Source organism: Oncorhynchus keta, chromosome 33, assembly GCF_023373465.1.
Source record: "Oncorhynchus keta strain PuntledgeMale-10-30-2019 chromosome 33, Oket_V2, whole genome shotgun sequence".
NCBI lineage: Eukaryota > Metazoa > Chordata > Actinopteri > Salmoniformes > Salmonidae > Oncorhynchus > Oncorhynchus keta.
In genome coordinates, this window is record NC_068453.1 from 9,090,743 (window position 1) to 9,107,652 (window position 16,910).

The 16,910-nt window shown below is 42.0% G+C and overlaps 1 protein-coding gene across 1 annotated transcript; it reads left to right on the plus strand.

Moving 5' to 3' along the window:
* The first annotated feature begins 1,201 nt into the window (after positions 1-1,201).
* On the plus strand, positions 1,202-5,198 carry LOC118366186 (arg8-vasotocin receptor-like). The gene is made up of 2 exons (XM_035748667.2): positions 1,202-3,245; positions 4,368-5,198. Exons 1-2 carry the CDS (start codon positions 2,264-2,266, stop codon positions 4,667-4,669), a joined length of 1,284 nt encoding a protein of 427 aa, XP_035604560.1. The 5' UTR covers positions 1,202-2,263; the 3' UTR covers positions 4,670-5,198.
* Positions 5,199-16,910: the final 11,712 nt, after the last annotated feature.

Here is a 16,910-nt window from a genome sequence, read left to right on the forward strand (position 1 = left end):
GTTGGGTGACCAGCGCCACCTGGGACTGCCTCCTGGGGGAATTCAGGTGTGTGAAGGCTACCTGTGTCCTGCATAACTTGATGAGGATGGACACGAGGACCAGGAGGGGATCTGCAGCTCGCCGCCGTGTGCCAGAGTAGAAGTCTGCTGCTCTGTGAGATGTTTCAAGGATGGGGTCCAACAACGCAGCAAGAGAGGAAATCTATGTGCGGGAGATCTTCACCTCGTACTTCTTCGAAGATGGTGCTTTTCACTGGTAACACCATTGACTACACTATGCACAGCCAAAGGCTCTTTTAAGAGCCATTGACATTGCAATAAGAGTATTCTTCCATTTACTTAACGATGTCAACAGCAGTTATTCAATTCCCAGTTTCTCTCCCCTTGATTTCAACTTCTCAGATGAGGGTGCTGTTTAGCCACCGGTGTGATGTCTGTACAGAAACAAAACAGGCTATTTTAAATCACCCATATTGATTTTTTAAAGACAATTAGATACGCTATAACCCACACACTCATGTATCAATATGATTGTTGGATTGTGTTGTGCAGTAAGCAGGCTTAGGTGTATAACTGGCTCCTTCCACCTTCAAAAAATAGGCAAGAGGGCCAACCATGGAGAATAGTAAGATAATTCATTATTTCTACAACTACTGTATATTGTTTGTCCTCGTGTGTCCGTTCATGTTTTTCTGCATAAAGTACTCTGCAGCCCCTTAGTGTGGTGTGGACACCAGGAGAGGCCGCACAGAGCTTCCTTTTGAAGCTTTTGATTAAATACTACACCTATCCTGTGTTTATCAGATCAATGCAGATGAAGGGCATTCGGTAATGAGATAAACCGGTTTTAGACTATTTACATGATGCATTGGAAGTGTAGTGTACTGTTTTTTAAATTATATTTCTCTATATATGAATTACAAATCAGCCTTTAACTATTTAAATCCTATTTCTAGTCTATTAGCTTCAATGTGTAACCATTGATGTCCCAGGACCAAGATTAGCAAACCCTGTTGAAGTATATAATTGTAATACATACATGCAGACACAGTCATTCAAAAACTGGAATTTGATACTCCTGGTATTGGATATGACTGAAAAATAATCTCAAAGACATTCATACCTGAACTGCACATTTATATGCCAAGGTAGAGTACATGATCAGTGAATATATTAAAATGTACAGACGACAATGTGGGGATCTCAATTATGGTAATAACTTCTTGTATATACAACTTGCATCCTTGACAAAGTTATATTATATTCTACTCAATCCATAGGCTTCATTAATGTCATTCAGACTGTTTTGAAGTTGATACAACTGGCTACGATAGCTGAGGTTCATAGCTAGGTTCTGAACTAATATGTATACCAAACGTCTGGGTCTATACACAGATCGGCTAGATAGCTAGCTACACATCCATAGACATACAGGTATTTGTTCCATCACTGCACACTAAGCAAGAATATAGCTAGCTAGCTACGTTGTTAAATCTATCTGCATTGCATGCTTACAAAATTGTATACATCCACTGTTTCACAAGACGACAGATAAAGCCCCCCTAAAATAGGCCTAGCGACGTCCCTGGTCAACACAATGTGGAAAAGTCCCTCTGGCATCACAGTAATATGATAAACATCACAGAAAAACGTTACATGACATCAGAACATCTTCATCATCTTCATAATATAATAATAATAATAATCATCTCAAATACAAAAATGTATCACTTTACATGTTTAAAAAAGATTGTTGTTACCTTTTCAAAAATAATTCTTAGAGGTATGGTAAGTAAATGGATATGGAATACTGACCAGTAGCGCACATTGTGAATATTTACCCACGAATTGCACCATTCGTTATTGGGCTTTGTAGTACAGAATCTGGAGACATTTACAATGTAAAACATCGGTGTGTTCCCTATTTACTTGCAAGTGGTAACGACTCTTTCAGAGAAATTCCACCCATGCAAACAATAATGTTTGCCGTACATGTTGTTTCTCTCTGCTGTTGTTTTTGTGTCCTAGGCTCTTTAGAGGCTGTTTGTGGTCTCTGGGGTATACAATTATTTAAAAAGGGTTGGTGGCGACTGCGCACAGATACAGTTTCACACCATGAAGTGCTCCACATCTTTGCCAAGCCAACACAAATGTTGGTCTGTGCGCAAAGAGCGAGTTTACGTAGACGATAGACTAAGAATTGCTCAAATTTAAAGCTAGGTGGCAGCAGGTGATCGTGCGCGCGGATTGGTTCAGGAAACTCATGCACTTCTCCGGAGACGCATTCTTCCCTTCAGAGAGCTCACTCACCCTCATGGAAGAAAATGTGAACATAGCCTTCGACCCCACCGGCAAGCCGGGGACGATGGAGGACCCTGGGAACGACACAGGCACTTTTGGGAACTCCAGCGACCCGTTTGGCCGGAACGAGGAGGTCGCCAAGATCGAGATCACGGTGCTTAGCGTGACATTCTTCGTGGCTGTGGTGGGGAACCTGAGCGTGCTGCTGGCCATGTACATGAGCCGACGGAAGCCCTTGCGCATGCACCTGTTCATGAAACACCTGAGCCTCGCGGACTTGGCTGTGGCCTTTTTCCAGGTGTTGCCGCAGCTCTGTTGGGAGGTCACCTTCCGCTTCTACGGGCCTGACCTTCTGTGTCGTATCGTCAAGCACCTGCAGGTGCTAGGGATGTTCGCGTCCACCTACATGACGGTGATGATGACGCTGGACCGCTACATCGCAATCTGTCACCCGATGCAGAACATTCACCAGCCCACGCAGCGCGCCTATATGATGATCGGGGTCACCTGGGTGTGTAGTCTTGCCCTGAGCATGCCCCAGTATTTCATCTTCTCACTGAGCGAGGTCCGCCCGGGCTCGGCCGTGTATGACTGCTGGGGACACTTCATCCAGCCGTGGGGTGTGCGCGCCTACATCACCTGGATCACCGTGGGCATCTTCCTCGTGCCCGTGGCCGTGCTCATGCTCTGCTACGGCTTCATCTGCCGATCCATCTGGCTGAACATAAAGTACAAGACCCAGAAGAGCACGATTGCGATGGCACTTGTGACCAAGAATAGGCTGATCGGAAAGAGTTCAGTCAGCAGCATCACCACAATCTCGCGCGCCAAGCTGCGAACAGTGAAGATGACGTTCGTGATCGTGCTGGCGTACGTGGTGTGCTGGGCTCCGTTTTTCACCGTACAGATGTGGTCGGTGTGGGATGAGAGCTTCTCGTGGGATGGTACGTGTTGTATTGCGGCTTTGAGCCGTGAGTTAGTGGCAGCGCGCGCTGGTGCCATGTCTCCGTTCATTGTGTTTTTAAACATTCTATTATTGCTTAGGCCTACTTACTCAATAATATGTTAGTGACAGTGCACAGCATCAGCACATATTTCACGCATTACCCAAGGGGCTTCCCTAAAATCTGCTTCACTGCTCTCCAAATTTATATAGCTTTTACGCAACAGTTTACCACGGATATAGTGAGACGAAAACTCTATGACTCCTTCTCAGATACATAGACCTAACTGAAACAAATAGACTATACAGACAGTCAATAGGTATTACTTGAGCTATAGACTGTGCAAACTGGAGTCCTGGGGTACATTATTGTGACCGCAATGGAATAACCGTGCACAAAAATAGTTCAGTTCTGTGCATTAACTCATAATCCATTGCCTTGATGAGGTCTGAATGTAGCTGATGTTATTCCATCTGCGGTGGCTTGAATTATCGGACAGTGCGGAATAGCAAGACAGCAGAATCACCTAAAGGGCATACGTAAGTGTTTTAAACACGTGCCATATAAAACAACCGTTGTGTAGGTGTGACAGACAGTTGTGAAAACGACCATCGGTTTTAGTTAGTGCATTCATCTTAGAGGCAATCATCAGTTGTACATCCATTTTTAGACTTATAAGTGAAGAATATGTACCCACTTGATTATTGAAGAATATAACTTAGAAATGCCCTATGAGCTTCATTAAACTGTCGTGCCACATTAGAACCGAAAACATATGCTTGTTTTACGCCAATGTTAGTAAACAAAGTAAATGTGAACAAACACTGTATAACCTAAAAATATGGTTAAAACTACAGTGCTTTTGGAAACTATTCAGATCCCTTGACTTATTCCAGGAGAGATGGATGCACTGACTCTAATCTCTCCTGGAGATCTCCAAACATTAATTAAATATTTTGCTGGAGAGTCAGTGACCCTTCAGACCTAGTGGCTTGCTGAGACTCCCTCGAGAGTATGCATAAATAGTGTGTGTCACTGCTAGTAGATAAACAGAACAGGCTTGAATGTTTTCTCCTTCACTGACTGGCCGACACCCCCTTTTCCCCCTTTCTCTCTCTCCAGACTCCGAGAACACCGCAGTCATCATCTCAGCTCTGCTGGCCAGTCTGAATAGCTGCTGTAACCCGTGGATCTACATGATCTTCAGCGGCCACCTCCTCTCTGACATGGTCCACTGTCTGCCGTGCTGCCGGAGGCTGTTCCACAGGTTCGGCCATCAGGACTCGAACAGCAGCATCCGCCACACCACACTCCTGACCCGGGTACCACTCCCGGGCCCTACCCCGGCGGAGCTCAGAGAAAAGCTCTTGCAAAGATTGCATTCACCACTCCCACAGGAACTGTCAATCCCGATGGATTCTTGACCGCGTGCTCGCACTAAACACTGTCCATATGGTTCAGTTTATGTGCCACAGCGACGACGGCTGTCGTAGGTTTTAGGGGGAGGCTTAATGGAAACAATGTGAACAGAGTCAGTGCATCCATCTGTCCTGGAGATTGTGTTTCTGCTCAGAGAGGTATTCAACGCTCATCAATCCGTCAGTGGAAATGTGGCAGGCTATAACTAGGATATCCTGTCTCTTCTTGCTAAATGTGAACTGACACATTCAGGAAGCATCTAAAACACTCTAATATGTATGCTCTTACAGGCTCTTATGGGCCCAGACTCATGCAGCGATCAGAATCGTTGCCATTAACCAGTCATTCCAAATGAACCGAGAGGTCAGGTCTGTCAGTATGTGTTGTTCAGTAACTCATCATATGCCTAATATATGGTAATTGCAATTTTTAAATGACAGGTTGACTGCGACTTGATGATTGTGTGGTTATGTTTAGGTTTACAGTACATTGTCCCATTAAAAATGTTTATATATTTTTTTTTAACGGTTGAATAAAAACAATAACACACCACTCTTCTTTCTCCCTTCATCACTCTCCCCCAACGAACCGCTCTCTACCCCTCTCCCCATCAAGCCCTTCACTCCATCTTTGTGAAGTATGTTGTTGTTTCCTTCATTGACTCTCCATCATCCCTTAGGGTTTCCAATCTGTGAGAGTTGATAAGCTTGAAATTAGTCCGTTCGGTGTTGAGTATTCTGTGGGGAGTGTCGAGGCGGGAGACTGGCACCTGGATTCCATTCCGTTTTAAATACATTCCAGTCTAAATACATTTAGATAAAAGCCATGCATCGACATTTGATGTTTTTGTAATCATATGACATATTTGAAATGTACAGTGTATACTAAATGAAATATCACTATTTCAAATCAAATGTCATTTGTCATGTTGTTGTGGTCTGGGTGTAGCTGGTGCAGAGGAGTCAGGCGCAGGACAGCAGAGATGAGAAACAAAAGTAACTTTACTCAAATATTCCAATAACATGTTGTTATACCGAGCCCACAATAACGGAAACGAACATACATAAAACAATCACGCATAAAAACCATGGGGAAAACAGAGGGTTAAATAATGAACATGTAATTGGGGAATTGAAACCTAGTGTGTAAATCAAAGACAAAACAAATGGAAAATTAAAAGTGGATCGGCGATGGGTAGAAGGCTGGAGACGTCGAACGCCGCCCGAACAAGGAGAGGGACCGACTTCGGCGGAAGTCGTGACACATATGCACTGAATACAACAGTAGACCTTACATTGAAATGCTAACTTACAATCCCTTAATCAACAATGCAGTTTTAAGAAAAAAAGTGTTAAATAAAACATTTAAATAATTAAAGAGCAGCAGTAAAATAACAGTAGCGAGGCTATATACAGGGGGTACCGGTACAGAGTCAATGTGCGGGGTCACAGGTTAGTCGAGGTAATTGAGGTAATATGAAGGTACAGTTAAAGTGACTATGAATAGATAATAAACAGAGTCGCAGCAGTGTAAAAGAGGAGTGTTGGGACATTGCAAATAGTCTGGGAGTGTTATGGCTTGGGGTTAGAAGCTGTTAAGAAGTCTTTTGGACCTAGACTTAGTGCTCTGGTACCGCTTGCAGTGCGGTAGCAGAGAGAACAGTCTATGACTAGGGTGGCTGGAGTCTTTGACAATTTTTAGGGCCTTCGTGCTTAGTGAGTCCGCCAAGCCAGAAGTAGTTGTAATGGTTGTCATCTGGAGATAGAGAGGACCAAAGCGCAGCGTGGTTAGTGTTCATCTTTTTAATAAACAACTGAACACTTCAAAAATACAAAACAACAAAGTGACAACCAAAACAGTTCCATCTGGTGCAGCCACACAAAGACTGAAAATAACCACTCACAAACCCCAACAGAAAACAGGCTACCTAAACATGGTTCCCAATCAGAGACAATGACTAACACCTGCCTCTGATTGAGAACCATATCAGGCCAAACAAGAAACCCAACCTAGAAACACAAAACATAGAATACCCACCCAACTCACGTCCTGACCAACTAAAACAAAGAAATAACACAAGAACTAGGGTCAGAACGTGACAATAGTAGGGAAGACCGACCACGTGTTCTCTTGATAAGTGCGTGAATTTGACTATTTTCCTGTCCTGTTAAATAATTAAAAGTCATTCTGGTTGTCAGGGAATATGTATGGAGTAAAAAGTACAATATTTTCTTTAGGAATGTAGTGAAGTAAACATTTTCAAAAATATAAATAGTAAAGTAAAGAACAGATACCCCCAAAAACGACTTAAGTAGTCGTTATTTTTACACCACTGCCACACACACACACACGCACGCACGCACGCACGCACGCACACACACACACACACACACACACACACAATACTCTATAACAGGGGTGCCCAAACTTTTTCACTGGGGGGGAACATTCCGCGCGCAAGTCATCTTTTTCTATGAGGACAAACACAGTTCATGACACAAAGAGTTCACACCTCTATTGTTGGTTTTAAGGTTTTGTATGATTAAAGCTTATTTTCTGCAATTCTACACATTTTTCCATGTCCAATGTGTGTTCATTTGATATTTGAGTGATTCAAACATTACAACAAAATCTATGGGGTAAAAAACCTAGCAAAAAAAACATTAGCTAACAGCGGTTAGATGATCTGCACATTTCTGATTATAAGTTATAAATAGCTCTCTAAGGTATGCAATGACTGACATGACAAGAGGAAAACTGATGATGCACTACCAAATGTCACAATTGCACCTTGTGCATTCTACTGTCACAACTTCCAAGAGTAATTTGAAAGCCGGAATGACATTTCCCCTGGGGAAATGGGATTAGTTTGGCTAGTGATTCACTAAGGTTCACTGAGTTCTCCCTGTCCTTTTGTTGCCCTGTTCCCTCAGGTGTGTGTGTGTAAGACTGTGCATGTCTGCCTACTCCCTTTCTAGGGTCAAGTTCACGTTCCCAAAATGTGCTGCTGTGTCTGTGTTTCCTAAAAGAAACACACACACACACACACACACACACACACACACACACACACACACACACACACACACACACACACACACACACACACACACACACACACACACACACACACACACACACACACACACACACACACACACACACACACACACACGACCCAGGGCGGCTGGAAGCCTAGCGGTTAGCGCATTGAGCCAGTATCCAAAATGTTGCTTTCTGAATTCCCGAGCCAACAAGGTGAAAAATCTGTCCAGGTGCCCTTGAGCAAAGCACGTAACCCTAATTTCTCCAGGGTTACTGTTGATAATGGCAGACACTCGCCGTGACCCCACTCTGAGGGTGTCTCGGGGGTTGGGACATCCCAAAAAAACATTTCCAATTCACACATGCATATAATACACACGTGTGCATGTGTGAAATAGGACAAATATAAGCACCCACTGTAGCGGTCGTCGTAAGGAGGAGACCAAGGCGCAGTGTGGTAAGCGTACATTCTTAATTTATTAAAGAATGAAACACTGAAACAAACAACCAAACGAACAGTGACGCTATACACATAAGTGCTAACAGGCAACTACACATAGACAAGAACCCACAAATACCCTAGGCAAAATGGCAACCTAAACATGGTTCCGAATCAGAGACAACGATAAACAGCTGCCTCTGATTGAGAACCAATCTAGGCAACCATCGACATATAAACACAAAACCCCTAAACAATACAAAAACCCCTAGACAATACAAAAACTAAACAAACCACCCTCATCACACCCTGACCTAACCAAAATAATAAAGAAAACAAAGATAACTAAGTTCAGGGTGTGATACCCACCTAATTATTATTGTCATTATCAGTAGCCTAGAGTTTCAGAGTGTTGGGCCAGTAACCGAAAGATCACTGGTTCAAATCACAGAGCTGGCTCTGTGAAAAATCTGTTTTTTGTGCCCTTGAGAAAGGCACTTAACCCTAATTGCTCCTATAAGTCGCTCTAGATAAGAGCGTCTGCTAAATGACTCCATTTTTTTTTTTAAATATCAGGATGTGTGGACTGGAGGGTCCAAAAGGAGGAGGGGGGGGTCTGTTCTTTCTTCTTGGGGAACTGCAGGGAGACTCGGGTGTCTCTCAGGGACTGATGTACACAAGCTGAGTGGGGTAAAGAAGAAGGGTATACTGACTTACTATACCACAATGTCACAATACTCCATTGATGATCATCATCATCACTTACATATCAAATTCAGTCCAGCATCTACATATAGGCTATTCCATATCCTTCCCCTGCCGACTCTGAACTTCAACATGACCCCCTTCACAATATATAGACAACATGCACTGATACAAACTCTAGATCTATGAGACAAGCACCGGTTGACACCAACAGAGCTCTGGGTAATGCAACGCTGAGCAGAGCCAGAGATGCCCAGTCAGAAAGGGAAATGAAGGGGGGGGGGGGTCAAAGGCCAGCACACTGGTACTTAAAAATGACTGGACTCTCTCAGAGAGAAAGGTTGAGCCAGCTATAAGACCACATGTAGAGAGGGAGATGAAGGGAGAGCTTGATAGAGATAGGAAGAGAGAGACAGTTTAGTGTTCGGCACAGTGAATGCATAGGCATAGAATAAAAACTCTGTTAAACCTTGATTGACCACTCAGATGACATCATTATTATTTTGTATCTCTCGAGCTTGACTTTCACTAAATTTATTGAAATGGTACCCCTGTGTTCCACTTGGTTATTTTCTGTTGTAAAAGTTACTCAACAAACACATCACACACAGAGAGGAGAGAGGGAGAGAGCTGGCCCAGTCTCTGGGGTTGAGGGTGTACAGCGGCCAGGTGGTCTCCTGGGATTGGACGCTACGTCCCAGTAGGAAGCCAAACAGGACAGGACAGGAAAAGGACATACATTGTTTTGGAGGCAGGAAGTACAGATGGCAGTGGAGATGGAATGACCCCAAAACATTAATTGTAAAGACGTTAGGGTGGAGTCACATCCTGCCTAACACCAAAATGGCATATATCTAAACTATACATCGTACTCAGTCCGTCTTTTATAGGTCTGTCAATCTCTCTCGCTCTCCCCATACCCCTCTATTTGTCTTTCTGACTTCCCTACACTCTTTCGCTAATTCTCCCTTTTACTGTCCTTCTCTCTACAGTTTGTAACCATTCCAATCTGGGGTTTTTCCCCTCAGTTTCTCCTTCCCTCACTCATTGTTGTTTTGGATAAGGAGAACTGTAAACATGTCAGCACCTAGCATTGCATTGATTAGGAACAAGATATGGCCAAAACAAATACCTTTAATAAAAGAAACATAGCAAATCTATCATCACAAGGCCAATACTGCCGGTCGTTTTAGCTCGGCTGGTGGCCTAAGGGAGGGTACTTACTAACCCTGTTAATATCACAGCAGACTCCTATAATAACGGGAGAGGCACACAGTGGATCCGTTGCACAGACGTGCAAAACACACACACGCACATGCGGCTTAGAGGGCTGTAGATGAGTAATATTACTGAGATGTTATTACGGGGTTGTTCTTGTTATTACAGGGCTATAGATGACATGTTAGTGATATGGGTTTAAAGGTAGTCTTACAGGGTATATGAAGGAAGATTTTGTGAAATCTTAGATAGCAGAAAGAACTTATATTATATTTTCTGCGTTAGAAGAAGATGGAGCTTTTGGCAAGAGAGCGCACAGTATAGCACAGTATTGGGTAAGAGTCTCACACATGGTAGACATATTGTAGAGTGTAAGGGTGCGTGTGGTGCGTCTCTGGAAAAAGACTAGTACTTGAGGAGGAATGGCAAAGAAGAGGAGGGCTAATCAGATCCAGTGCTGCCTTTGGCTGCCCAGTCCCACAGAATCACTTCATCCTCTCCTGAGAACAAACAGTACCCATCATATCACGTATAGTGCATCTGATTATATAGAGTTGACATCAAACACATTCTCATCTTTAGCAATAACTCAAGAAACCTATTCTGACAGATACCTCATAGAACAATGGGATTATAGAGTTGAGATCAAACACATCATCTTCAACAACAACCTATTCATCCTCTACCAAGGACATGCATATCACATCAGCTGCTAGAAAACGTATTATCAACAACCCCTGTACAACCTGTTACAAGGGAGAGATGCCCACGTAATCTGACCAGACTAGTGAAGGATCAGACTGATTGCTTCCTGTGTGTGTGTGTGTCAATCACCATCAGATGAGGCTGCCAATGAGGTTACTTGCCTCTCACCTGTTCACTCATTAACTTCAACTCAGAGGGTCCTGGAAGGATACAGGCCATCTCCAACCCATGTCCTAAGAATGAACTCAAGCAACCTGCCACCAACACCCCAAAGGGGTCACATCGGTATGAGTTGTGTCTCTGCAGACCGACCGGAGCAAGGTCAACTGCCGCTATGTAACAGGGTACAGGATTCGATAGGATGCGCATAACAGAACATACTTAGTTAACAAGGCAACATTTATAGAGTAAGAAGGGAACCTTTCACCATGGGAGAGACAGTTGTCATCTCCCAGGGCAGGTGAAGTCAGTGGGATAACTTTCAGTCAGATACTAGCATCCCTGCATCGGCGCCATATAAAGTGAGAACACCTACAGCAATGTTATTTACCAGCACATACTGTACTACCTGGTAGCCCTCAATGTAATTTCTATTTAGATAATGATCCCTGTTGTACTGCGTCCTTCCCATTTGAAATATATTTAAACTACCTCCAGAAGGTTTTTGATGTGTCTGAATGAGCTGTTCCCACATTCTTCAAGGATGAGAAGTTTGTTTCAACAGCAATGTAAGACTTCATTGTACTTACATAAAAGAAAAGAAAGTGTCTGAACTGAAAACTGAGAGAGGAAGTTATAGGAAGTGAATCCCCGTGTTGGCAGACTTCTGTGCAGTCATTAAAAAACAAGCAGATCCTACATCAACAGCAGCTGCATAAATCATCTGCAGAAACACAAGGAGAGATGTTTTATCATAATGTACCATTAATCGAGGGTAAGCCCTTTGATGCTGGGGCTCATGACTACTGTATTGTGTGTGCTTTGTGTGGGGGGTGATTGTTCTTAGTCCTGCAATCTGTACAAAACATGTCAAAAATCCATTGGGGGGGTCACTGTGATGGAGAAACAATAATGGGAAATGATAATGCACATTTATACAGTTATGTGAAATCCAACAAGGTCACCTTTACATTTTTGTCACAATTACACTTTATCGCACACTTTTAATTTCAGAAATAAATTATAGGTATACAGACACTTTCTCTAAACAATGACGTGTGTTATTGAAAGGAATGTGCAACATATTTATAAAACATATCGAGAGCAGTGGTGTGCTGATGTCCTACTGTAACCCCATGGTCCTAACAGCAGCACAGGTTTCACAGCACCCCCTGGTGGTGTTTATGTCACTGTGATGGAAAAACAATCATGGGGAATGATGAAGTACATTTATAGTTTTGTGAAATCCAATAAGGTCACCTTAAATGTTTTGTCACAATTACACTTTATCGCACATTTTTAATTCCATGCATCTAGAAATAAAATTGTACTGCTATCAATATAGGTATACAGACCCTTTCTCTAAACAATGACGTGTGTAACTCAAAGGAATGTACTGTATATTTATGAAACATTCATGCATCAAGAGCTGTGGTGTGCTGATGTCCTGCTGTAACCCCATGGTCATAACAGCAACAGAACAGTTTCAGAACAGGTGGTGATTCAGAATGGACACAAAAGGTTCAATTGTAGAATTGTAGATTCCGTTCAAAAATATATATGATATGTTATAACTTAATTTCACAGAAAATGGAAGACAAAACATTCGGGCATTGTTAATTTTTCCCTTTTTGTCCCACCTCCCTGAATAACTTCAAACACATTTTTGACACAAAATAAGTTAAACATAGAAAACAAAATACAAGATACTGGGAGATTCATTTATATAGAAAGTTACCAACAGCATTTGACAAATCTGCTCAGCTCTTTTGTATGCAAAAAAATTGTCGCTGACTAACGTGATGTTAATAACGCATGAAATATGAAACGTAACTGTTATATTAAATCTGTAAAAGTACACACACTATGTTACGACTATCAATGAATATTTACACCTTCAATTCTTACTTTACGTCTCCCTTTACTCGGTTACAGATCTTTTTATATGTACAAACTTGTGTCAGGAATGTGGCAACTGTAAAGGACATGAACCGAACGTATCTATCAGAAGTTTGCTAATCAATCAAGCAACTTTAGCCCAAGACGTTAGCTATCACATAGAGTCCCATCCTGTCACGCCCTGGTCAAAGTATTTTGTATTTATCTTCATGTATTGGGTCAGGCCAGGGTGTGGCATGGAGTTTTTGTATTGTGGTGTGTTTGTCTTGGGGTTTTGGTGGTGGTGTTGGGATTGTAGTTTAGTGGGTTATCTAGCAAAGTCTATGGCTGTCTGGAGTGGTTCTCAATCAGAGGCAGGTGTTTACCGTTGTCTCTGATTGGGAACCATATTTAGGCAGCCATATTCTTTGAGTTTGTCGTGGGTGATTGTCCTTAGTGTCCTTGTTACTGCCTGTGTTAGTTTTCACTAGTATAGGCTGTTTCGGTTTTCGTTGCGTTCTTTGTTTTGTAGTGTTTGTATTTTAGATTCGTGTTACGTTTTTGTTCATTAAACATGGATCGCAATCTACACGCTACGTTTTGGTCGGACTCTCCTTCACCACACCAAGAAAACCGTTACACATCCTCAGTGGAACACACACACACAATAGTCGACAGATTATATTCTGTCGAATAAAACAACCGTTCTAATGCAATACAAAGATTATAATATAATCTTACAAGCACTATAACATAATCTTGCAATTTCCCACGACAACTTTCCAGTAGGCTTTAAATTGAAGATATGGCAAATAGGCAATATCGTCCGTGGCTTGTCATTGTTAATGGATAACAATTATTTCACCTCTTTCACACTCCAAGGAATTCTATATTTTTGATGAATGAGCAATTTGATTCAATGAATGATGGAACTGAGTTGCCCTTTCCCCCAAAATGTCATTGAAGGTGCTCCAAAGCTTTTTACTATCATTTTTTATGTAATTTCTTTGTTTCAAAGTGTAGTTTCTTCCTTTTATTCAGTTTAGTTACATAATTTCTCAATTTACAGTACATTGTCATTCCTTTTGCATCATCCCTCTCAACCATACATTTTTTTCAATTCCTCATCAGTCCACAGGAATGTAAGTTTTTACATACATTTGTAATGGGTGCATGCTTATTAGTAACTGGGATAAACAATTTCATAATTATGTAATGTGCAGCATCTGCTTGCTCCTCATTACACACCACAGGGCAATAAATGTTCTTTACATCAACAACATAGGAATCACTACAAAACTTATTGTATGAGCTCTTATACACTATTTTGGGCCCAGCCTTTGGAACTTTGGTTTTCCTAGATATGGCTACTATATTGTGGTCACTACATCCGATGGATTTGGATACTGCTTTCAAGCTCATTTCTGCAGCATTAGTAAAGATGTGATCAATACATGTTGATGATTTCATTCCTGTGCTGTTTGTATCTACCCTGGTAGGTTGACTGATAACTTGAACCAAGTTACAGGCACTGGTTACAGTTTTGAAGCTTTTTTGAGTGGGCAGTTTGATGATAGCCAGTCAATATTTAAGTTACCCAGAAAATATACCTCTCTGTTGATATCACATACATTATCAAAAAATTCCACACATGTTATCCAGATACTGACTGTTAGCACTTGGTGGTCTATAGCAGCTTCCCACAAGCATGGGCTTTAGTTGAGGCATATGAACCTGTAGTCATATTACTTAAATAGTATTTAACATGAGATCCTCTCTAAGCTTTACAGGAATGAAGTTCTGAATATAAACAGTAACACCTCCAACATTGGCATTTCTGTTTTTTTGTTGTTGTAAATGTTATAACCTTGTATTGCCACCTCGGTATCATCAAAGGTATTATCTAAGTCAGTTTCAGATATATTCCGAATTTGAATGTTACTAGCAAGTTATTATGTTACTAGCAAGTTATTATGTTAACATGGGCTATTTTGAGCACTTTTTGAGGATGCTTGCTTGTTTTCATTGCTTTACTGGGAAGGTTAGCAGAAGTAGACATTCTCATGTTATTTATGTTAGCGCAGGGTGAGCTGCACACAGTGGACTTCCTACTAGGGCACACCGCCTCAGTGCTAACAGCATAAGTCTGGTTCATATGCACATGCTTTTTGCATACAATAGCTGTAGGCTCAGCAGAGGCATTCAGGGACATAAACTAGGTTACTTACATTGTCTACCAATGCCACTGGTATAATGTACATTGCTGTTAGGAATTTTATGAATATCTGACTAAACAATATCCCCATTTTAAATAGAACTGTAACTAAGTAAACTTATACTCTGTTTTATTATATCTGATTAACAATATGAGTTCATAAGTGAGGGATTGTGGAGCCTGAAACAGGGGGTAATTACATTTAAATAAATACCATTCCAGCCAGGTTGGATGAGGTTGGAAGTGTTTTTTTTAAGTAAGCAGAAAAGGTCTTTAACCTATGGTTGAACCGACAAAACTTAGCTCTGGGGTGTTTAAGGCAGTTAGTGCATTCCCAGGTTTTCTGTTAACTAGAACTGTCAGCTAAGTGGTGATCGATAATGGTGAGGGGTCAAGAGTTAATTCAGTTATGTTGTGTGTCCTGTGTGTGCGCTAGTGGGTCGGAATGAACTTTTAAACTTGCTCTGTCTTGGTCGGAAGGAGGAGATTCATTCTAGAACCTGTGACGTCATATTTTGTATATAAACTGTTGTTCGTGGTTACATGGCATCGCGCTCCGAGAATAAATACTATTATCTATTTTTGATAAGACTGGTCTCTGTCTATTTTATGCAAATAAGAATCTTACAAATTCTCATAAAATAGACTAAGTGAATTCAATTAATGAAAACATATTGGAAATAATGAAATTACAGTAACAATTGCTAACGCATTATGACAACTCAGTGACACAATGGTAGGGATTGTCTCAACGCAGCCTTTTAATGCTGTGAAAGGATCCAGGAACCCAATTGATTTAGGTGGATCCCATCCTTACAAAATGTGTTTTGTTTCCAAAAGGTATCAAAATTGTCAACAAAAGTTACACCCATTGAGCTGCAATAATCACTTAGCCAGTTGTGGAGAGAAAGCATCCTGATAAAGCGTTTAATGCCACGATTCAGAGAGGACACAAGGCCAGATATTATTGGTATTTTATTAGTATCTAGCAGAGTCAATCACCTCTTTCAAATCCAGTTTCAACTGTTCAGAGCTGCCCTTCATAATGCCATTAAAACCCACATGGACTACGATGGAATGTATTTCCATGTGCTGACATAGTACATTCGGGAGCAGCTTAGTATTTTCATTTACTCAAGCTCCGGGATAGGACATTGTTTTTGCACCAGGAACAGTCACGTTTCTTACCATGGAGCTGCCCAAGAACCCAGCTAGCGAGATGGACGAGGATATCCGCCTACTCACACGCTTCACAGGATTTGGAGAACCCTTTAAGGACAGGCAAGAGGCAGGACAACTTGAGCCCGTAGCTCCCGGTGCCTGGTGCAGGTCTCCGATAGATGGAGAAGCCCTGCTTAATTCAGAGCAGGGATAGAAGGTTGCTGACGTTGAATTCAAAATCATAGGGGAGGAAGTAGGAGTAGGTACAGCAGCCGCAGACACAGGTTCCCCCAGCGATGAAGGTGCAGGAAGATCATTTACATTTAACATTTACATTTAAGTCATTTAGCAGACGCTCTTATCCAGAGCGACTTACAAATTGGTGCATTCACCTTATGACATCCAGTGGAACAGCCACTTTACAATAGTGCATCTAAATCTTTTAAGGGGGGTGAGAAGGATTACTTTATCCTATCCTAGGTATTCCTTAAAGAGGTGGGGTTTCAGGTGTCTCCGGAAGGTGGTGATTGACTCCGCTGTCCTGGCGTTGTGAGGGAGTGTGTTCCACCATTGGGGGGCCAGAGCAGCGAACAGTTTTGACTGGGCTGAGCGGGAACTGTACTTCCTCAGTGGTAGGGAGGCGAGCAGGCCAGAGGTGGATGAACGCAGTGCCCTTGTTTGGGTGTAGGGCCTGATCAAAGCCTGGAGGTACTGAGGTGCC